At 49.1% G+C, this 23,763-nt stretch overlaps 1 protein-coding gene across 1 annotated transcript in view; it reads right to left on the bottom strand.

Annotated features, from left to right (window-relative positions):
* Window positions 1-23,763, bottom strand: part of RYR2 (ryanodine receptor 2) — a 389,249-nt gene that overhangs the window by 8,761 nt on the left and 356,725 nt on the right. The window contains exons 91-99 of the mRNA XM_037037343.1: window positions 23,359-23,445; window positions 22,567-22,809; window positions 20,997-21,127; window positions 19,484-19,526; window positions 15,698-15,831; window positions 11,150-11,210; window positions 9,832-9,978; window positions 8,609-8,743; window positions 379-535 (exon numbers count right to left, since the gene is read on the bottom strand). Of these exons, the coding sequence (XP_036893238.1) occupies window positions 379-535; window positions 8,609-8,743; window positions 9,832-9,978; window positions 11,150-11,210; window positions 15,698-15,831; window positions 19,484-19,526; window positions 20,997-21,127; window positions 22,567-22,809; window positions 23,359-23,445 (1,138 nt within the window). The remainder of the gene's footprint in view (window positions 1-378; window positions 536-8,608; window positions 8,744-9,831; window positions 9,979-11,149; window positions 11,211-15,697; window positions 15,832-19,483; window positions 19,527-20,996; window positions 21,128-22,566; window positions 22,810-23,358; window positions 23,446-23,763) is intronic.

Raw genomic sequence — 23,763 nt, 5'->3', positions numbered from 1 at the left:
TTTCCCTCAGATGTGAGGGAAATGTGAGTCCCAGAGCCACCCCCCAGGGCTCACCGAATGGGCACCATTTCTTTAAAAAGCTTCCCAATGGCTGCAGCTCAGACACTGTCATGACTTCTGCCTGGCAGAGCCCGCAGAGGTCTGCTGACTCCCCTCCGGAGTTACAGAGCCGTTGGCGTCACGGGGCCCGCCTCCCCCTGGACCCCCAGGGACTCCACACTTATGTTCCCTCCTCTGCAGATGTCAAGGGAGAGATTCTGAGGGAAAAGCTTCATTTGGCTCTCCCAGAAAGCACTTGACACTCTTACCCTCCCTTACGGTTGGGGACACTATGTGGCTCAGATTCTAGCTCTTCTTGTGTCTGTGAGGAGCTGTTACCTTGTATTATGGCCAGGAGGATGACAATGACGAAGAAAAAGAAGGTGATGTCGAAGATGATGCGGTAGATCTCGTACTCATCGCCCGCCGGGTCTTCGATCTCGTCACCGATGCCCCCTCCAGCCCGCACGCCGACGTACATGTGGAACATGTAGCACTGCGGGGGAGAGAGGTCACGTGCTGGGGGGCGGGCCTGACCCCCACACCCACAGTCTCCGGCTCTCAGCACCTGCCCCTCACTCTGGAAGCCGGGGAGGGGGTTGGGGTCTGTGTTCTGGCTCCCTGCTTCTTTCAGTGTGTGCGACAGCGATGCAGACCCTCCACTGTCCAGGGCCCCTGCTCACACCTGCCACACCCCACGGACCTGACACCTCACTAGCATCTGGCAGGAGGCAATCCTTCAAAATCACGTCAAGGAAGACAAAAGTACATGTAATTGCATTGCTCAGTTTTTCTAAGTATAACAGACATAGCAAAGGGCACGTAAGAACCCAGTATGTGACAAGAAAACTTTTAGAAAGAGCTCGAAGAACCAGACTCAGGAACATGAGCCCTCCCTCGTCTGTCTTACATGAATGTGATCCCGGAATATTCTCCTACTCCACCACCTGGAACAGAGAGGGCAGACAGGGGGCAGCAGCGGCTGGCTGGGTGAGCCCTCCCTGGCCCGCGGGGCGGCCCACAGCGAGCAGAGGTGCAGGTGCCCACGGCAGATAAAGGGGCCGCAAGGAGATCTGGGGAGGGCTCCTCAGCCCTTCCCAGGTACTGCTGCTATTTTGAGCTGGACAGTTCCGTGTTGTGGGCTTTGTCTCATGCACTGCAGGGTGTTCCAGAAGGATCTCTGGGTTCTCCCCACCAGAGACCAATAGGACTGCACCCAGCAGACAACTGAAATGGGACGGACGTTGACAAGGGTGCCCTGGGGGCAAAGTCATGCTGGGCTGAGAGCCCCTAGCTCAGCACATCCGATTGTCTCTGCTCAGGACAAGTCGGCCCCTCCGGCTCAGGCTCCCTGGCAGCCGAACGTCTCCCTCCACGCGGCTGTCCCGATCCCAGCGTCGAGGGTCTTGGACTCACACCTCCTCCGGGCCATGTCCCTGACTCTAGGCCCTCACTGGCACGTTCTCCTTCTCATGCAATATCTTTTCGGCCCTTGTCCAACTCCTACTCACCCTTTAGACCCTCCACCAAACACCCTTCCCTGGAGCCGAGACTGTTCTGGACGCTGACCACACAGCACAGCCACCCACCTGCTCTCCCAGGAGCGCCCCCCTTCATGGTGACCAGGGAGCACAGGCCCAAGGCCGATCTTGCTGAGCTGCCCACCCTGCTCTCTTCCCCATCTCTGGCCCTCCCTCCGGAGCCCCCCCGGCCAACCTCCTCCTAAGCTAATCCAGCCCAGGACTGGATTCTCGGGCCTCTCTTCTTCTAGGACCTTCCTTCCACTGGAGAGTTCCTGCTTCAGGCTCAACTCTCATTTCTGTGCCAAGTCCTTAACAAAATTTCTCCTCCACCTTGGGTCTCTTTCCTGCACCCCAGACCTGTGTGCCCTAGCTCTCTGTTCTGCATCTTCCCATCTGTCCTGGGCTACGAGGAACAGCTCTGTTGCCACAGGAATCTCTGTGGTCACCACTGGACCGTCAGAGCCTAAGAGTGCGCAGCACACGAGGAGCCCAGTGGGTCACTGCGGGAACAGTGAGGAGTGAACAGGCCTCCTGGCCTCATGGGCTTGGGTCACCTGAAAGGAGCAGAGTGTGGGCAAACAGCAGGCAGCAAGGCGACAGCAAGACGCTCAGGTTTAACAGCTACCTGCTGACAGATACGGAGAGTCCAAATGCCTGGAATTAATAGGCATGATCAATAAAGATTATGTCACTCGGAAAAGAGGCTTGTCTGCCGGGCATGCAGTGGACAACGAGGGTCGTGGGGCAGCTCAGCCCCTGTGCGCTGCCCCCTGCTCTGAGCTGGATGGGGTCCCGCCCACAGAGGATCTGACTCCAGGCCCAGGCCTCCCGGAGACCTGAACACTCAGATTCCCTGTAACACCAACCGAATCAGACTCTGGAAGTAACACGTGAAGACAGCCACCTTAAAAAGCACTGAGCACTAGTGTGTCAGCGCTGTGCCTGCACTACTACAGCGCTGTCGGTCATTAGCAGTGAGCCTGTGGGGGGTCTCAGTTTCAGGGCACACTCTTGGGTGCTGTTGGGATTGTTCTCACTGTACACATTTCTTATTAAGGAAAATGGCGGTGCTGTGTTTTTCTTCAAACCTGTCTTCAGAGGAATGCAACTGTGGCCAGAGGAAATGGGCAGCACTACCATTGCAGTTGCCAAGTCTTTACTTAAGTCACAGCAGAAGCTACCTGCCTGGCCACCTGCTCGGCTGTACTTGCAGTTCCCTCTTTGGGCGGAAGACAAAGTATGGACCCCTGTGGCTCTGGCCCAGCACTGCCCGAGGCCCCATTACGGGCACCAGGTTGCTGCAGCAACAGCCACAGTGGGCCTGGGGTGTCCTGCCTAGCGTGTATGCAACTAGGACCATCCGGCTGACTCCTCTTGCTAACTTCTAACTTCTTTGGGGTTATAATCTGGCTTCCCACATCCAGTGCTGCTATAGGGAAGAGAACGTGTGGGCGTGTTGCACAGACTCTTAATAAGCAGGGTGTTGGTATTCTGACTCCTGCAACCAACTCTTAGGAGCCTGGTTAATGTGAGTCTGTCCTCAAGAGAAATGAGTCACTTTTAGTTTCTGACGGAAAGTTGAAGAAAAGGCCACGGGGTGAAGCTAAACTGCTCAAGTGAACGTGTCATCTTTGCAGACCTCTGCATGCCACTCGCCTCACCTGGCCACACCCCGTGTCCCTGCGCACCTTCACTCTGTGGCAGCACTAAGGGTTTCGAGGGAGGAATCCCACTGTGTGTCAGACACAGGCTGACGGCTGAGCTGAGCTGAGAGCTGCAGGCTTGTGGACCTGACTATTGAGGTTGGCACAACACCAGTGTTCAGAGAACGAGCACACCGCTCACCAGTGGGGTCTTGGCGCTGACTCCCCAGCCCACCTCCACTGCAGGGTCTCCCAGAGCTCACAGGGAGAAGGCTGCGCAGCTCAGTGGGTGGACAGCCTGCCCACAGTGGGGCTGCTGGCCCGGCCATTGGCTACTATTCCACTTGAAAATGGAAATCTCCCATCCACCTTCCTTTTCCTAGAACCAACTTAAACCTGGTAACAAGGTCTGCAGAAGGGGCCCTGGCTGGTGTGGCTCAGTGGACTGAGCACAGGGCCTTCGAAACATAAGGGTCACTGGTTTAATTCCCAGTCAGGGCATGTGCCTGGGTTGCTGGTCAGGTCCCCAGTAGGGGGCGCATATGAGGCAACCACACACTGATGTTTCTCTCCCTTTCTTTATTTCTCCATTCCCCTGTCTATAAAAGTAAGTAAATAAAAGGAGCTGGAGAACGGGAAGAAGGCTTTGTTCAGAGTCTGGTAACAAGCAAAGGCGGGGACTAGCGCTACACAGGTCCGGAGGGCAGCCATTCACGCCTCCGATTAGGAGGCTGTGGCCTCCCCCGCCCCCTCCTTAGCTGCTCCCCAGCTGCCTTGAGGAAACAGGAAAATGGCCAGTTTCCGATAGGTCGGAGGATTTTTATAGGGTCTTATCTCTGAAAAAGGATGGAAGAGACGCAGAGACTGAGAGTGAGGGGAAGGGGCTGCACAGTCAGACGCTTGCTGGGAGGCAGCGTAACCGAAGAGACTGGGAATGATTATGGGACAGCACCTTCTGTCTCAGCCGCCTGGGAAGCTTCTTCCCAAGACGAAGGCCCTGGGATCTTCCCGGCAGCATCTGGTCCCGGCCCAGGTCGACTGGGGAGCTGCCCTGGTGACTCCTCCGGACAGAAGGAGGGGAGGTGAGAACCCCCTTTGGAGGTGGACGCCCCTTACGTACGCTCAGTCAGTCTCTAAGGCTCTCCAGCCACCATATGCTTTTGTTTGGGGCTTTAGAACTTCAGATTATTTTTCACTTTCTCCTCCTACCATCCCCCAGATGAGCTTTAAATTCTACCTGGATATTGTCGGTTTAATTAGATTCCCAGGCTCAAAACACTCCGACCCTAAACAACTAAGCAAGGAAGGAAAGGAAGAAAAGAAGTCTGTGAAACTGCGGCGACAGCGCCACCTGCTGTAAGGCATGGAAAGCTGCAGGGTGAATCCATTGCTGCAGAAATTTGCAAGGTCCCTTCAGGCCCCATGAAACAGCCTGAAACAAGGACAACTCAACACTCCGGGATGCAAGGTGATGCGAGTGAGGATAGCCCAGCTCAGTGAGTGGACTGGGCTTTGCCTGCGAGAGAGAATCCAAAGGGGACCGGCGTGAAGAGAGGGTACGCTTCTGAGAATTGAATTAAAGAAATGACACCAGCCACTTCTCACGCTTCTGGCCTCTAATTTTGTGAGTACAACGGTAAGTGACCAGTAATAGTTCCAATGTGGTTGACTTTCCAAAACCTACTGCGCAGGCATTAATAAGATGCAAAAATAGGGTGCACTACACCCAGACTACTCCGCCCAGCAAGGCTATCATTTAAAATGGGGGGAGACAAGGAACTTCCCAGACAAGGAGAGCAAAAGGAGTCTCTCACCACCAAACCAGATGTGCAAGGAGTGTCGAATGGGCTTCTTTAAGAAGAAAGAACAAAAAAAGGAGCATAAATATGTGTAATAAAATGGCAAAAACAGCCATCTATTAATAATCACTTTAAATGTGAACACATTAAAGGCTCCAATCAAACAAGATGCAGACACAAGCCTATGAGAAACTCACTTCAGAACAAAAGACAAAGAGACTGAAAGTAAGGAGATGGAGATAAACATTTCGTGCAAATGGAATGAAAAAAAGTGGTGAGTGAAATAAGTCACACAAAGACAAATATCATATAATTTCGCTTATATATGGAATCTACAGAGCAAAATAAAAGAACTAAAACAGAAACGGAGGCACAGATGCAGAGAACAGGGATGGCTGCCAGAGACAGGGGCAGGGAGGCTGGAGGCTGGAGTGAAAGGATGGAGGGATCCAGAAGCACAATTGACAGTTACGGAATAGTCATGGGGACAAAAGTTCAGCACAGGGAGTACAGTCCATAACTTTACAACTAGGTATGCGGCCAGGCGGGTGCTGGAAATATTGGGGAAAACACTCTGTAAAGTACATGATTATCTAACCACTATGCTGTACACCGGAACATAACACAAAGTGATACTGAATACAAACTATAATTGAAAAAAAAACTCTCAAAATGGGGGGTTGTGGGACCTGACACTGTCAAGGTGAACCCAGGCCCTGTGGCTACTGATGCTCTGCTTTGCAGTCAGCTGCGAGTGGCCAGGCCGGTGCGCTGACCTGCCCACCCAGTGCACAGCTGTGAGATGCTGCTGATGTCTCGCACCTGAGTTCTCTTGCTTCTGAGGAACATCTCAGCTGCCCACTGACAGTGCGGCCAGCCCCGCCCTGGCCGATGGCCGGAGGGCACGTTTCTCGTGCCCTGTAGAGACATCAGCGCCCACAAAGCTGGGCAGCGGCAGGTTGCCCCCAAGGACAGACACCCTGCACCAGAACAAACCCCAGGCCCTAGCTCAGTACTGGGCCCGCAGCTGAGGCATCAGTGGCCCCCCTTCTCCTCTCCTCACCGCCCAGGTAATCTGGTAAAGTCAGCCCGGGAGCAGCCATCTTTCTGGCCCACCTCTGCTTCAACAACACATGGTTCCTCAAACGGATGAAATCCGTGGAAACGAAGCACACCACGAGGACAACAGTGAGCTGCGACTCCTGACGAAGGACCAGCCCAGGGCCCAGCAAGTGGCCTCCCATGGTGGGCAGCAGACCACTCCCTACACCTGTCACAGGCCCAGACTTCCACCACCTGAAATCATCCTGACTTCCCTCCAGTCTCAAACAAGTCATTGAGCACCACACCCTCGGGGACAGTGTGGCTTCAGCACAGCCTTCTGATGGAGGCCCAGGGATTGTGACACTTAGAACCACCAGGTTTCTCTCCTGGAAGAGAGAAACCACCTGCAGAGTACGACCTGCCCCTTGTTCATGCCTCGTCACCCCCCCCCCCCGGCCTCCCCTACCCCACCTCCCACTGTGCCCCCACTGTCCTCCACTGGTAGCTGCTGGCTACCCGTCGCTAGGCCACCAGTCACGGGCAGACAGGGCAGTTAAGGCAGTTCACAGAAGAGAGATGAAGGGCCTGTGATGCCTCCTCCCCCTGGGCCTGCAGTGGGTGGGGGGGGGGAGCCAGAGGGGTGGCAGTCAGGGACTCTGGTAGAGGTCGCTGCTAGAGAGACAAGTCCTGGCTCTCCCCGACTGGTGCCCTCATCCCTGTAGGGACCCTTCTTAACAGTTTTTTATGTTTCCTTCCAGAAAACCTGTGAGTACTTTTAGCGTGTCCACCACACACGCTGCCGCACGTGTGCGTGCGTACTGGTCTTCCACAGTCCGCATGCTGTCATGGTGCCATTCTGGGTCTGGCTCCTTCCCCGCTCCACTCAAATATAATGTGATGGTTTGTTTCACTTCAAAATAGCTGCATGCTTTCCCATTCTAGGGATTTGCATGACTGATCCAATCAGGACTCTGTTGATAATCTGTGACGGCTGCTCACACCCTTGAACACAGAGAGGTGTGTGTGACATGCATGTAGGTCAAGTGTGAGCAGTGGAACCTGACAGGTGAACAGGTAAGCATGCTTAAAATCTGACAGACACTATAAGAGTCCTCTAAAATTGTTCATTTAAATTTCCAACAAGTAGTCATGAAACAGCTAGGTTTTCCCGCCAACTCAACAGCCCTAGGTATTATCCAACTTGAATCTTTACAAACCTGACAGGTCAAAGTTTGGATTTTTGTTTCTCTAATTGTAACAGAGGTTGAGCACCTCTGCATAGCCATGAGCTGGCTGATTACTCGCTGTGAGTTGCCTGCTCCTACATTTGTTCCTTTTTCAAAAGGCTTGTTTATTTCTTAGTGGTGCGACAAGGACTCTGTGAACTGAGGCCACCCGCCCTCTGCTAAAGTGTTACCTATATTCTTCCTTGGTTGCCATTTGTCTGAGATGTTACTCACAGCTGTTCCTTCTCAAAGAAATTTTTTATTCTTTCATGGGTCCTAAGGTTTTGTCATGCTCCAAAAAGGCCTTTCCCTGCTTAAAAATTGTTACTATTACTGTAATTATTTCAAAGGTCAAATTCTGTTCTCACTTTTATTGTTTCCTTTTTTCTGCATTAAAGTATTTGTTCCATTCAGAACTTACTTTGATGTAAAGAACTAGGTTGATTCACTTTTATCAATTTTCCGCAAATGGTGTATCTATGGTAGCAATATGATTATTTTTCATTTCATGATCATATTTTTAATTTCCTTGTGCATCTGAATCTATTTCTCGACTCTCTGTTCCGTTCCACTGATCTGGGATTCTCTGGTACAAAAGCTGCCTTAGTGACTGGTGTTTAGAATGTTAGTTCTCATTGCTCCTTTGGGATATTACTTTTTGGTAGAGTAATTTTGGCATGACTGTGTCAGTCTCAGTGCTAACAGCACTGACCCCAATTATGAGGGTGTCACGACCGGCGCTCAGGAAGGAGGTGCCACTGCAGGCACCCTGCCGCTGTGGGCTTGGCCGAGCTTCCCTCCTGCCCTCAGATCTCCTCTGCGGTCAGCTCCAATGGGCCAGCATGGGAGGGGCAGCCTAGACCGCAGTGATGGAGAAACGTGAAAGCTCTGACACCTGTTCATTTGCAGACTGAGACTGGGAAGGTAATCTCGGCCAGGGCACTGAATACAAAAGCAAAAACTAAGAATTCTATTAAAATACGTATTTTTGGACTTTATCAACTCCAGTTAAAGTTGCTCAGATGAACAAGTAACTAAATGTTTGAGCTTCAAAATGTTCTCTTCAGATGTAACTTCACCTGCTGTCCCGGAACACAGGCGCACACGGTTCATGGGGTGTCCCTGCTCAGGCCACAGGCCACGTGCAGGGATCCACCCACCGTCACTGGGCCGCGTGTAGGCAAACGTGCAGAAACGGCCCTTCTTGTTCCTCGAGGAGTGAAACTGGGTCCCTGCTTCCTATCCTGCCCTGCTACTGAGGAACCGCACAAACTGCTCACCTTCAGGGGCAGACGCACTTTCCACTCCTGCGAGGCCACACGGCACGGACTTACCGTGAGCATATCGTCACACTTCATGTCCGGGGTGTCGCCGTCTTCACTTTTATTGTAAAATTTCCGGAAGAAGTTGAATGCCACAACAGTGTAGAGGTACACGACAACAGCTAACAAGCCGACGGTTAACACAAGCTGCAAGGCAGGGTGACATTGGCCTCGCATCAGAAACACGACCTGCATGGCGTCCGTGTGGGAGGGGGTGGCCGGTGCAGCGCGAGCCTGGATGCCCCGCAGGAGGGGGAGGGACCCAGGCAAGGCGGGGCCTGCCCGGCGCCCTGGGGACTTGTTCTCCTCGAGTCCTCAGACCACTTCTCCTCGAGGACCTTCTCCTCGAGGTCCTCAGACCTCGAGTCCCCAACGCGCCTATCTAGTTGGCTGATAAATGCGTACTGTAGCTGGGTAGAACAAACTCTAACTCCCTAGCTAAGCTGATAGGTAATAATATTAATAAGCAGCTTAAAATGTTCACTTCCCATCCCTGTTCTTTTTGTCCAAGTTAAGAGTGGAGAAAAGATCACAGGAGCATCCAGTTCTAATCAACGTAACTGAATTAGGAACACAGCATCCACGTCCCCTCGCCAGCACCCCCACTGCACCAGGGCGCTGCAGTGCACCTGGGTGCCCCGCACTCCCACAGGGAGCAAACCAGCCCCTCCGGAGCGCTTGTCGTGTGCCAGGGCCTGTATTAAAACCTCCACATTGGTGTTTTTATTTAATTTTGAGAAAAGCCCTGTGAGGTAGAACTCTTACTGTGTTCATTTTACACAACGAGGGAGTTGAGATGGAAAAATACTAAATAAATCCTGGCTGGTGTGGCTCAGCAGACTGAGCGCTGGCCTGCGAACCAAAGGGTCACTGGATGGACCTGGGTTGCAGGCCACGTTCCCCATAAGGGCGCTCAAGAGACAACTGCACATTAATGATTCTTTCCCTCTCTTTCTCCCTTTCCCTCTCTCTAAAAATACATAAAATCTTTTAAAAGAAGTTAAATAATTTATAGGGAGTCACATTGCAAGTCAGTCACTGAGACTCAAAGGCAGGTCTAGGTGATGCTCACACTACCAGTCCTCCTGGTTTATAAGAGAAACAATGCAGAGCCTCTGTTCAAAAAAATCTTTAAAAATTAAACAGCATCATTATCATGAGGTCTGGTCTTACTTTTGTTGGCCTATTGTTGCCGTTCAGTTTTGCAAGAGAAAAAAGGTAAGATCACCTCTTACCTGCTTGCCATTGTGAGTTACCGATGACAAGATGGTTCTCAGCGTCTTGAACCCCATAGCAATGTCGAGAAGGTGAGCAGCAAAGAAGAAGTTGTTGTAGTGTCCAAGAACGGACATGGTCATGTACCAGGCGAGGTAGAGGAAGGACTGTGGAGACAAGACACACGTGCGTCAGGACACAGAACCTGGAAGCGCCACGCTGTGGGACTGCGCTCCACTGCGACTGCCCTTCACGCCATCTCCTCGGACTCCACAGGCACAGAATTCCAGTCATGGGGCCGGGTTCCCTTTCTACTCAGGGAGCTGCTTCGGCTGTTAGAGAAGGAATCGGCTGCAGGGCCCCTTACTAACAGGTGGCAGTTCTCTGGGTTTGAGCTCTCAGGACAGTTCTCTAAGATCCTGGGCTAGTGGCTGGGTGGGGTGGAGGGTGGAGGCGGGAAAAACTGGTGTCACCAGTTTCGGGAGAAATGGAACTTGTGTCCACTCTAAAAGTCAATGCTAAAATCAGAGAGAGACTCGAAGACTAAATGTGCTGTGCGCTGTGTGAGGGAGAAGGCAGCAGGCAGAGCAGTAGGAGGTGGGGGCAGGGAGGGCCTTTCTGTTCTGGGAGTGGGAGGCCTGTGAGAGGGAGGCCTGTGAGAGGGCTGAGAGGGGCAGGAGCGGGTGGGCTGACATCTGCAAGGAACATTCCTGGTTGACCTGTTCAGCCAAATCTCATGATTCTCTCCAGTGACTTTCCACAGCCAGCAAACAGGGACAAACAACTGACGGTTACAATTATTCAAACTGAAAATTCTAAGGATCAAAACTAATGATACAGGAGCAGGCCAGGACAGGGGCCGTGACAAGTGGCTTTCTCAGTGTATTGGGTATGAAGCGAAACTACGTCGAGCGCACAGGCTTTGAGGCTCTCAGATAAATGGAAGATCAACACAATAACTTGATTCTTTATTTTGGAAGAAACTAATATCTATTGCAATTAACGTTACGTTCTTTATGTGTTTAGAATGTTCTTTTTAACGTGCAAAGCGAGACATGTGCCATTGCCCACTAAAACCTAAATGAAAATAGGCATGAATTTTCATCTTGGTTCTATTTTTGTGTACAAAAATCCTTGTTTTAATCTTTCAGCTGTTGAGAGAAATGGAAGGAGAGAAGGGCTGATCAGCCATTTATTCCCCTAGGTCTCCCTACCCTGGGTTCCCCACTACATGGGCCAATTTTGAATAGCGTGAGTGAGTAGCTTAGCATCCTCCGGCCTGCAGGCACAGCAGCCTCAGAGGTGAGAGCACAGGGCCTGGCGGAGGGAGGGGCTTACGTTGTCTGTGAAGACCACTCCGAGCTTCCACATCTGATACTTCACGTCAATGGAGTTCAGCCTGCAATGGCAAAGGAGGAGAAGCTGTAGAAATGCCCATGGGGCCAACTCCAGACCTTCCGGGAGAAAACAGTGCCACCCCAGGGCCCGGGCTCTCTCCCAGGGCCCTGGAGGGGAGGGAGCTCCCCAGGCAGTGTGTCCCTGAGTTTGGAGGCTCTGGAGGGCTTTCCGAAAACAAAAAAACAAAACATCACCACCTTCCATTGTCTATTATTTAAGAGAAGTCCTTCCTTTTTCACCTGTTTCCCTGCATTAAATACAAGGTCAACTCACGCGTGGGTGACGGTCACACCAGGAAGCTGCCCAACATCAGCTAACGTGCGCCCCCAGTGTCCACACCGACTGGCACCATACGTTTATACCTACACCCCAATGGGATGGTTTTTACGCTGATTAATCAAAACCTGCACCGACACCCACAGTTACGTTACGGCTACACTCACTTTACCAGTGAAAGGGTTTTTTCATTTTGGTTTTGCTGCCTTTTGTTGTCAGAAGCCTTGGGTGGACACTACCCAGGAAGGAACTGACCTGTCCCCTGTCCCTACAGCACTTTGCAGACGCCCCCCCTTCACTGTGGCCCCAGCAGTTTCCTAGCTTCAGGGGAGTGTGTCTGTGTATTCCTGCCTTCGTTGTTGATCATCTGTGAGCTCCCCAATACCAAGCACATGATTTCCATACTAAAAATCTCAACAAACACATGAAAAGAATAAATCTTAACATAATTATTCATGGTCTTTGCAGAATAAAATACATGCATATTAAAACATACTTTTAAATTTTCATTTTTTTTTTAGAACTTGCCACACTGATTATGGGCAACATTCCTGGTAAAAGATATGATAGATGATACAAGAGACTATAGAATTATATTAGTATTTTTTTCTAAAGGGCTTCTCTGTTTTAGTCTTTAATTACTTCTTTAATCATTTAGTTTAATGAGGCTAATCTTAAATTGTAAGTGCTAGAATAAGCACTCGCTAATCACAGCTGACTCCTTGGGAGACATTTCCCCCAATGGTTAAGGTTTAATTTACTTTAGCCTAGGATTTTCTACTGTAAGAAAAGTTGTCTTTGAACTATAATTGATTGTATTATTAAATAGCATTTTTAAAGTTCCATGAATATGTACAATGGGTTTTACTATATGAATAGCTTTTCTTGGCCCTGGCTGGTGCGACTCAGTGGAGTGAGCACTGGCCTGCGAAGCAAAGGGTCGCTGGTTCGATTCCCAGTCAGGGCACACGCCTGGGTTGTGGGCCAGGAGAGGGTGCATGAGAGGCAACCACACATTGATGTTTCTCTCTCTTGCTTTCTCCTTCCCTTCCTTCTCTCTAAAAATAAATAAACACAATCTTAAAAAAGAATAGCATTTCTTAAGTTAAAAAGGAGGAGACGATAAGACAATAAATAACAGGGCAGTCAGCAAGCCAGCATGCCTGTTCTCCATGAAAACAACCTACAACAAAGAAAGGTTCACACCAGGAAGCCGCAGCTCCCTGTGGCAGATCTGTGCTCCAATCTAAAAATTATTCTTGTGATTAATAACTGTCTGTCCCTACCACACATTAGGGTGACAAGTTTGCTCTCCACATCACCGAGCAGCACATCCTCTCCGAGGTGCATGGTGACACTGTGAGGTGGGTGCGGTGGTGAGGCTGTTTGAGTGGGAATGGGGTGGCCAAGCTGGCCCATCAGAGTGGGGCTTTTCCTGGGCCCCAGGGCAAAGACAGCTATCAGCCAGAAGCTTGGAGCTCTGCTGGGTGGTTCCGGGATATGTGAAGCACACCAGCTCTCTGGCTGCTGCAGCCATTCTGTGCACACGAGACAAGCTGGCCACCTGTTCAGATGTGTACACACCAAGCTCCATCTACTCGGTTCATAACTGAATGATACAAGCAGATATATGGCTCTTCCTGTACCCAACTGCTCCATGGAGATAATATTCATAGGGAGCCGGATAATCTTCTAAAATTTGATCTTTCTAAACATTTTTATAAGAGAACAGTACCTGTAAATATTTTCCTGGCAATGTACATCATTTACTAGATCTTTGTGCTTCTAATTTCATTAGCCATAGGTAAAGGTGTCAATAAATGTTACGTTCATTTCTTGGTACCCTGCTAGAGGTCAAACTTGCAAACATTTACTGTGTAAAAGAGTGGAAAATCCCACCAATTTAGAACTTTTGTTCACAGTAAAAAAAACAATCTAAACTTCCTTTTGATTTTTTTCTAACTTATTTTCTAGAGTCACAAATGTGACTATGAGAAACATGTAATTTAGTAAAATTATTTAATTCTACGTGTTAGCAGGAAGATCTGCCCACTCACGCCGAGTCCTTGTTCCAACGCTGCTGGAAGGCCCCCCCTTCCAGCCCAGGGGCCTCGCTCCTGAGAAGTGCCGCCTTTTACCTATTGTGCCTTTTACCTGTTTGACCCTCTTTTAGGTGCCACATTTGTTTTCTTAAAGGGTCCAAGAAATATTTTGGATCTAAATTCAGTTGTCGGATATGTGCCTATCTCACTACTTTTTAACAGGGTACATGTTATTTTAATGACCCAAGTAGCTCTAACAATTTTCCAGAAAAATAAAAAATATATGACTGATGAGATACGTCGGTCAAAAATTTTTAATGCTTGCTAAAATATTTACCTAAGACAAAATAACTGCTCTATAGAACCTCAAATACCCATCCTTTCAAAATAATCATCACATCGCTATCTGATTGAGACCATAAACACTCAGATAAGAAAGTCTCATGTGGTTTAATTAGGGAAGGTAACTGTTACGATTCTTCCAAATCCTTAAGTGGCTACAATAAGAAGTTACACACACACACACACACACACACACACGATTTTGTTTGTTTGTTTGTTTATTTATTTATTTATTTTTAGAGAGAGGGAAAGTGAAGGAGAAAGAGAAATATCAATGTGCGGTTGCCTCTCAAATGCGCCCCACTGGGGACCTGGCCCACAACCCAGGCATGTGCCCTGACCGGGAATCGAACCGGCGACCCTCAGGTTCGCAGCCCACACTCAATCCACTGAGCCACGTCAGCCAGGGCAGAGCTATATTTTTAAAAGCATGGATGTTTTACATTTATTCCAGATGCTTCAATTTGCTGCACACACACACACCTACACATGCAGTGTCTGTCTGGGAAAAGTCCAGCCATTGTTAACATAAAGAGAACTGTTTATACCACATGGATGGAACCTGGCAGCCAAGGAGAGGGGACCGGAATGCACATGCGTGAACAATGATGACTTCACTGCACTAGTCAGTAGGGACAGTAGACACCATTGAGTGAGCATGTGCCCTGTGTGGCCATCACATTCAAAATGACTGAGAGAGTCCAGCAATGAATCTGCATCAAATTTTGCATTAAGCTTGAACATTCCCCCATGGAAACCATTCGGATGATTCAGAAAACTGCAGCTATGAGCAGCTGGTGATTGGCAGCTTCATTACAACAATGTGCCTGCTCATGCATTATGTTTTGTGCAGAGGTTTTTGAAGAAACATCGAATCATCCAGGTGATTCAGACCCCTACAGCCCAGATTTGGCACCCGGCAACTTGTGGCTTTTCCCAAAAGTAAAATCACCTTTGAAAGGGAAGAGACTTCAGACCATTGATGAGATTCAGGAAAATACGACGGGGCAGCTGATGGAGATTGGGAGAACTGTGTGAGGTCCCAACATGCCTACTCTGAAGGGGACTGAGGCAACATTGTCCTATGTATAATGTTTCTTGTATCTTGTATCTTCTTCAATAAATATCTCTACTTTTCACATTACAGGCCTGGACATCTTCTGGACAGACCTCATTTACATGTGTGCACTCACAATATACGTGTGTGTATGTGTGGATGTGTAAATCAATTTCTCGTGAATTCAATTCAGCTGGTTGACATCTTCATAGCACATTGTAATATATTATTATTTCATGCAAGAATTATATTAAAAGTACTTAATTTTCAAGTGAACTTCCCAAACAATGATACAGTAGAATATTTCTGATATACAAAGTCTTTTCTATTTAAATAAAATACAATAACATAATTAAACAGAATGAACTTTGCACCTTTCTATTGAAAGGGCTACATTGTTCCCTTTTTAAAAACTTATGAAAATTAACTTCTTTTCAAACAAAGAAGTATCAGAAAATAAAGTGGTATATTGTACTTTTGCATGTTTTACTTTGACTTAAGTGGCATTTAAAGACAGTAAAGGCAAATTCAATTAAGAACACTTTTTTGCCTTATGTAAATAACAAAATAGGAATCTTCAAAAATTAATAGAAAAGAAGCCAGTCATTCCACAGCTCAAGATAGCCAGGGGTATAGGGTGGACGCTATGCCCACCCTGCATGTCTCTCTTCCCTGTTCCACTGACCCTGAAGAAGGGACCCGGGGCCCCTGCAAGTCCAGACTGCTCGACTGTTTCTCCTTTCACCGGGGACAGGGCAGGGTGACACTCACACGGCTGAGAGGGAGCTGTCTTTCTTCGGCTTCTTCTTCTCCCGGGCATCGCTGAAGTCCAGAGCCGCTTTGTCCATGCCGAGCAGCTCACTAATTCTGTCCCTGCCATAAAACTCCCCATATTTATCCATAACCTAGGAGACAGGAAGAAAGAAAGCCTCAGCCATCAAGGAGCCACATCTATGTGCCTATCTGCACACAAACATCTAATTACTTTCATGGCTACTATATATTTGTCTTATTTGGAAGTCCACTCAAAAATCTAGTTTATGCGCCCTGGCTGGTGTGGCTCGGTGGATTGAGTGCGGGCCTGCAAACCAAAAGATCACGATTCAATTCCTGGCCAGGGCACATGCCTGGGTTGCAGGCCAGTTCCCAGTGGGGGACGCATGAGAGGCAACCATACATTCATATTTCTCTCCCTCTCTCCTTCTCTTCCCTTCTAAAGATAAATAAATCTTTTTTAAAAATCTAGTTTATGACTGTGGATCTGCAAAAAGAACATACCAGCTAAGAAGAGCTTCCAGTGGAAAACTGAACTCAGGTTTTAAAGCAGAGCCTAGCAGCCATTTCTGCACAGAGGCCTCTCACACAAACCGCGCTTCAGGGAGAAAGGGGGCTGCACCTGCCTCTGCACTGAACTGCCCACCTGCACCCTGTTCCTAGCACCTGAGTCTCCCTTAGGGAGGAGTTCCTGGAATCCTATTTCAACCAACAGAACTGACCTTCCCCATCCCATTGCAGCTGTGCAGCTATATCCCCATCAGCATCTTTATTGACCAATTGCAGAGGCTCCATTCTGACCATTCAAGGCCAGTGCATTTTGGACCAATCAAACTGTGATGATTAGGAGTCCTCATTTGCATGAGGATGGACCCATCAGGGACAGGGACAAGGACTTCTCTCTGTATGTTAGCACCCCTCTCTTAGAGAGCATGCTTTCCCTGTCCACGGAAGACACCAGCTGGAGCTGAAACAGCGAAGATGAAACCCTGAAGGTGTCTCTCCAGAGCAAAGTGGGGCAAAGCTGTTTAGTGGGGTGGAGCCTCGCCCAGGCTGCCTCACCCCAGGGCAACCTGCAGCCTCAGCTGCGCTGCTTCAGGACTGAGCCATGGCCCCACTGAGCTGCCCCATCTCCGTTAAGCCCTCACAATCCTGCTGGGTCCGGACTGAGCCTTCGGCCCTGACAAGATTCCCTCCTTCATGGTGCCCCAGACTGAAGATCCCTGTCAGTGTGGAACTGGTGCCAACAGCCATCCGTCGAGGTGAGATCACCCTGCTCCAGAGCGAAGCAAACTCACAGCCTGTAACTAAGATCTGTCTGAGGAACGAGACTTCTAGTTCAAGAGAGGAAGGCACGGGAGAGGAAGAGCATGGGCCAAAGTAAGTGGGTAAAGAAGTGGGGGGAACTGGACTAAAAGGAACATCTACCAAATTCGTACTTTGTGTCAGGAACTATGCTCAGAACTCAGAGGTGCTTTCCCTCATGGGACTGTCACAGTACGTAAGTTTTGTGTTGTTACTTTGTATTCTGCAGAAAAAGAAATGTATCTTGTAAAATACAAAACACCAAGGACACTGAGTTTGGGATGAGCTGGGGTCAGGAAGCACCGCTGTGCAGCCCCCTGGACAGACCCTGCATTGGCTCCTGGCTCTGGGCCTGCCCCATGCTACCCCCAACTGCAGCAGTTCCTCAGTGATGCTGGTATGGCCCCAGCACCACCCTCTAGCCCTCAATTTAATTCCCATCTAGTGCCGGTTCTGTGTGTGCAGTTAGAACCACTCTGAGCAGCCCCTCGGCCCTCTGTCCTGCTTGCCTGGCTTTACCTGTGCATCAGGTCAGTTCTTAGACGTCCCAAACAACCGCAAAAACGGGAGGGAACAGGAAAAGTAATGAACACAGAGCAGGAGGAGAGTGAACTGGTAGCAAAAGGGGGCAGGGAAGAAGGAACAGAAATACAGAGAAGCACAGCAAATGAGAATGAGGGAAGAGGGGAGGGGAGTTAAGATTAGAAAGGATGAAAGAAAAACACATAGATAAAAAGGAAGGCTTAGCAGAAATAAAAACTGGCCTTTTCTGAATGTGTGCAACCAGGTAAATGAAAAGAAAATGTAAAAGAACAATGGTAGTTGAAAAGCCTATGTTTTTAGGCTTAGATTATTTAGGAGCACAGATTATTTAGGATAACTAAAACAAGGTGTTTTGCATTATCCTTACGGCACAAAACATGGCTGGTCCAAGGGGGTTCTCAGTGGACTGTATTCGCACCCGTTCCCCGGAGACCAGGCTGGGGACCACAGCAGGAATGCCACAGACAGTCTGGGCTGCAGGTACAATCTATCCATTTATTCGACTCTGAATACATAGTTTCCTTCAAAGAAACTCTTGCTTTAATAATGTAGAAAGTTCTAGTCTGTTAACTAATGAAAATAAAATATTCAAATATTCTACCTAAAATTATTTAAGGTTATTCTTTCAAAGCTGTTGCCTAAGAAGTTGCCCAATGTTACTCAAAATGCTAAGTCACAGGAGATAAAAACTTACACCAAAATAAAAATCAACAGACTTACTGCTTCTTTCATCCAGAAAGTCTTGTTATTGAAATAAAAAGCCAACGTGGTTACTGATGTACTTGATTTAAACACCAGATGCAAGCACTGTAAGTGTCCAGAAGTTGGTTACAAAAAGTCTGGGGCTGCCTGTCGCCAACCATGGCGGTGGGAGCAGCACAGACCTTGTGGAGCCGAAGGGGAGCCCCTCTTCCCACGCAGTACCCGGCCACCTTGCCTGACTCGGAGCTCAGCTCCACCCCGCACGGGGGTGGTGCAGTCAGTTTGGCCACTAGAGATGCTCAAGGGGAGGAGAAGCTCCAAGGTAAGGGCTGCTGAGCTTCCCACTGCGCAGGCCCAGTGGCACAGCACCGCACCGGTCTTCGAAAAGGTTATCTACATTAAAGTCCGCGGGTAGGAAGGGCGGAGATGCTCCTGGACCCGAAGATCAGAGCTTTGGGGTTTTGTGCCCCAGTCCACAGCTGAGCTGTCTCAGCATTTTGGGTTTGGTTTTTTTTTTTTGTAATCCTCACCCCAGGATATGTGTATTGATATTAGAAATGAAGGGGTGGGTAGGGGGGGAGAGAAAGAAAGACAGAGAGACATTGACATGAGAGAGAAACATCAGTCAGTTGCCTCCCATACGTGCCCTGACCAGGGATCGAACGGGACACCTTGGTATGCGCCCCGATTGGCGATCGGCCCACAGCCAGGTATAAAGGACTATGCTCCGAACCCCTGAAGCCCCTGCCACAGCCAGCTCAGCGTTCTTCCCACCCGCCCTGGAGCAGTCTGAGTCAGGAGAATAAAACTTCACAAAGATAAGATCTTTAACGTTTGTATTAGGAAATACAATTTGGCTCTTTGCTGCCAGGCAACAACTTCCCCTCTTTAGTGTAAAGGGGATCCCGCCTCTGGTGACTTATCAGCTGTCTCCTTGCAAATGGCCTTGAGCCCTGCGGGTTCCCTGAGCAACCTCAAGGAAAACGCCCACCGGTTCCGGTCCCTGAGTGTACTGCACACGGCTGCACTGCCTGAGTCAGAGCACAGGCGGGAGTCGCGGGACCCTCCGTCGCACGGGGTGAACTTCACGTTCAAACTCTCGGCGCCATGAAATGGTGCTGACCCACACAGTGCGCACCCCGCGCCTCATTCCCTGTATGAGCCACACCAGTTCAAATCTGAGCTCCACTTTGGGGTTAAAATAACAAATTTATTCCTTCTAAGAAGCATTACCTTTCTTTTAACAAATTTGTCCCAGTAGTTGTTGGGAAATGACCTAAAAGATATAAAAGCATATAAGTAAAAGAGTGTCGTTTGAAGAAACAATAACAATGTACTGTTTGAAATATACAAAATACTTAACAATACAAAAACACTTTCTTCCATTCACAAAAATTAGAATAAATTTGTTTCCCATTCATCTTGCCCTATAATTTTTCAACATCACTCGTATATTGAATATCATGTTAAATATTATTAGATAAATACAGGGGTGGGCAAAAGTAGGCTTACAGTTATAATACAAATATATAATATGATAATTAATAATAATACTAGAAAAATCTCTATTTTGTGTTCTTACAACTGTAAACTTACTTTTGCTCACCCTGTATATACACGTAACTCACAAAAAGGCTCTAGGCTAATATTTTACTGGAGAAGAAGGTGAGTATATTCATTAATAAGCCAACTGGTTCTGCTTTTTATTTACTTGCAATGTGTCAATATCAATATACAGACTGCTTTGTCAGGTGCCTATAAAGTATTGAAAAACCTGTCACTGTTTTCCTGTGACGTGGAAAGACCCTCATTGGCACCGGTCATCCCCAGAAAACTGGGGCCGCTGAGCCACGGCCTGATGCTGCCCCGCCCAACACGGAGGCACCGAAAGGGACAGGCTTGGTTTGCTGTCGTGTTGACAGCTGGAGTTGCCAAACATGGCGCAGAGCGTGTAGAGTCAACATTCATGGGAGCATCCACACTTAAATCCTCCCCATTTGAAAACCCAGAACTTAATGGAAAGGATAACTTTTTAAAAATAAGCAGAACTAATCACAATAAAAAGAAGTTATTTCCCTCTGAGGGCCACAGGCTACTGCATCAACAACACTTTCAATGCTGGAAACTCGTACTCTGTGATGGGGTGACACCTGGCACGACAGCCAGGAGCCTGGACCGTGACCTTACACGGCTAAACAACCAGTGCACAGAAAGGCGTGTTTCCTGTCCTCCGTTGCACACACCACAGTGCTCCGCTGGTTTTAGGCCAGGCTGCTTGAGGGCACCGGAAAGTTCACAATGTAGATACATTACAGTGTGGAATTCAATTCCCTTGCCTTTAATGCCACACCTCCTACCCTAATGAGTAGATTTTTCTTCTTCTGTGCCTCTGGAGGAGACAACCCTGCCTGTAGGCTCTGTGCCTCAGCTGCGCCTATCCGCCCAGCCCCGCCCTGTGCTCCTGCTGCGTGCTGCTCTGAATGCTGAGTGATGGAGGCAGAGTTCCACCAGGGCTGTGGGAGCAGACTCAAAGTCCCTTCTGATTAAGGAATTCGGAACACAGATGGCAAACACTGATGGGCTCCATCAAGGAGCTGACAGCACTGAGCCTTTTGATTTTCTTGGCTGAATATATACCCATTAATCACTTGTGCTAAACTTCCAAAGAGCTGCAGGCCACCCCAGCCAAGTGTTTCATGTTCGGAAAGCTGTGAGCACTGAAATGTCTCGTATATTCTTTACTCACTGTGTGTTGATCACGAGTCTATCCCACTGGCCTTTAATATCATCTTCCGAAGGCTGTTCTGTAATATAAAGCCCATCAAACTCCAATTTTCGAGCTACTTCCTTTTCGCGCTTAAAAATAACCAGCGGGACCTACATTTGGAGAGTAAACGTTAAATCAGTTTAGATTTCCTGGCCTGTGGTCACTCTCACTGCAACACAGCCTTTGGGAAGAAACACTTCCCATTTACCTCCAGAGGGGCAGAAACTGAGTGAGAGTAAATCCGCTGTATTTTAGGCAGAAAGGAGCATCTAGAGGTTTTGGAAAAACAGCACGAGAAGAGATACTACACATATGCATGCAATTTCCCGCACACAGTTCATAGGTACTTGTGTTCGTGACGTCACTTCTAAATCACTTCTGCACATATTAAAGAGAAAATGGTCAGGCTGAACTGTGTCTCTTTGGTGTATTATAGATATACACCTCTGACTGCAGCAGAAATGAGTGCAATAACGTGTAAGAATGTTACTAAGGTTCCAGAATGTATGCTTTTAAAAAATGCTGTTTTATTTGAGGACTCTCTTTAACAACCCCTTGCTTGGCGTTCCCACATGCTAATTTGAAATAAATTTCAATTTCAACATCAGAAAAACTTTGTTTTTCAAGATGGCTCCAGAACATACCGACCCCCTTTTCACATGTGCAGACTTCACACAAGAGAGGTGCATACATTCTGGAAGCATCCCTGAATATCCCCCATAAAACAAGAGAAGGAAAGGGGTTGAGAGGAGTTTCTGAAGAAACGTCACAATCTGGTCTTAGACGCTGGGCCCTGGCTTTTCACAAGTTCTAGAAGCTGCTCCGCAGGGGCAGGGGCAGTGAGGAGAAGGCATTACAGTGAAGAAGAGTCTCACTAGGGAAAGATGAAGAGGTTCATAGAGGAAGCAGGCAACCGTGCACCTCAGACACCATTCCGAGTGCCATGCACCAAATGACACTGTTCCCTGGAGGGTCTAGGAGCAGCTGCATGATCCTCTGGGGAAGTGAGACAAACTGGAAAGCACCTCTGCCCAGGATGGCAGCAGGTGCATCCCTAATATCAGAGCAACCAACTGCCTGATGTATTTCTCCGATGTATTTCTCTGATCCCTAATACATGGAGCACTGCCAGCAGGCACAGTGACGGGCCACTTCTGTGGGGTCAAGTTGTGGGGGAACAATTACCAATGTCTGAAAGGAAGCTGCAGTCATACCGCCCAAGGCCACCGCACTTCCCAGGGCAGTCCACAGCCAGAGCCTGTGAGTGTGGAGGCCCCAACGTCTCAGCCCAGGACACCCAGCTGTCAGCGCCACGGCATCAGAGCCGGGCCAGGCCTGCCCTGCACATCTACCCTGCAGCCGGCATTCCCCCAGTGCCTCCTGCAATCTCCTCTTGTCCCACACAGGCTGATTTTTGGAACATTCCCAATGACCTCCATGTGTCTCAGAACCCACTCCCCCAGAAGCCCAGTCTGCAGCAGACCTGTGTGCATGGACAGACCTACGCACGGACAGACAGATGCACAGGGACCTCGTCCCGCTGCCTTACTTTCAAGCAGTAGTAGCCGATGATGCAGAAGAAGGAGATGACGGTGTGCAGCACGGCCAGGATGCGCAGGGCGGGCTCCATGTAGCCGCTGCTCTCCTCCAGCACGTAGTGCACGGCCGCCACGCCTGGTGGGCTGCTGTCCAGGCTGCTGTCGGGGCCGCTGTCCAGGATGCCCACTCTGGTGTTTCCACTTGTGCTGCGAGGGGGGAGCTCCTTTCCTTCAACCACAGAAGAAGTGGACACCTGATTCAAACCATTTAAAGTGCAGTCAGTTCGCTTCCTGTATGGCATCAGCGCGAACAAAAAAAGTGGAAACCCAGCCTTTTCCGGCAGAGCTGGGTGGGCCGCCCGGCACAATAGAGATGGCTCCTCCAGCCCCGTGGCAGATAATGGACACTCCGGGGCCCCCTTCTCGGTAACCAGGAGTCGTGGGGATCAGCGTGAGTGGGGAAATGAGGCGGCTCGGCCACCTTCTCAGTGACAAAGAGAAGTGAATGTAGCACTGAGCCGAGTGAGCCTGGGGACGCTGCAGGTGACCCTCTGCTGACCCTGTAGCACTGAGCGGGCCCAGGGTGCTGCAGGTGACCCTCCGCCAGCCTGAAAACTCACAGGGTCGGTCGGGAGGGACGCACCCACCCCGCCTCACAACCAGGGACATGCTTGAGCTTTCTGCTCCTCCTCCATCGAAGTGTGGTTTAGAACAGGGCTCGGTGTGCCTGCTAGCGGGTCTCTGAACCTGTGCACCAGTTCGGTAGCCTCAGACTGGACGTGAAAGGACCAAGTCACACGTACCTTATAGAAGAGCAGGATGAAATTGATTGCGAAGGCGACAAATAAGGCTAACATTCTCATGTTGTAAAAGTTGCGAGCAAAATAGTTCTGAGGGTGGAAAGAAATAGGTCACTGAATTGACTGACATGAAATTTGCAGACAACCAGAGGAAGCACTCACTCATTCACCCAAAACTACTTCCTGGACAGCTAGTGTGTTGAGCACCATTTACAGTGAATCAGAAAACCCAGGTCCCCACGGAGGAGACAAATGATAAAGAGGAACCCCCACCGGTAAAACATAACTTCAGGGAATGCTAGACGCTATGAGGAGAACAGGTCAGTGCCTAGGTCAGTGCCAATTCCATTGGTCAGTAGCTCTTGTAGGTTTATTCTACACACTCATCCTCCCAAATTTCCTGCTCCA

This window comes from Sturnira hondurensis, unplaced genomic scaffold, assembly GCF_014824575.4.
Source record: "Sturnira hondurensis isolate 20B ecotype Veracruz unplaced genomic scaffold, ASM1482457v3 Scaffold0022977, whole genome shotgun sequence".
In the NCBI taxonomy this organism is placed as follows: Eukaryota; Metazoa; Chordata; class Mammalia; order Chiroptera; family Phyllostomidae; genus Sturnira; species Sturnira hondurensis.
Note: the sequence above shows the minus strand (reverse complement) of the source record. Positions and strands in the feature narration are given on the sequence as shown.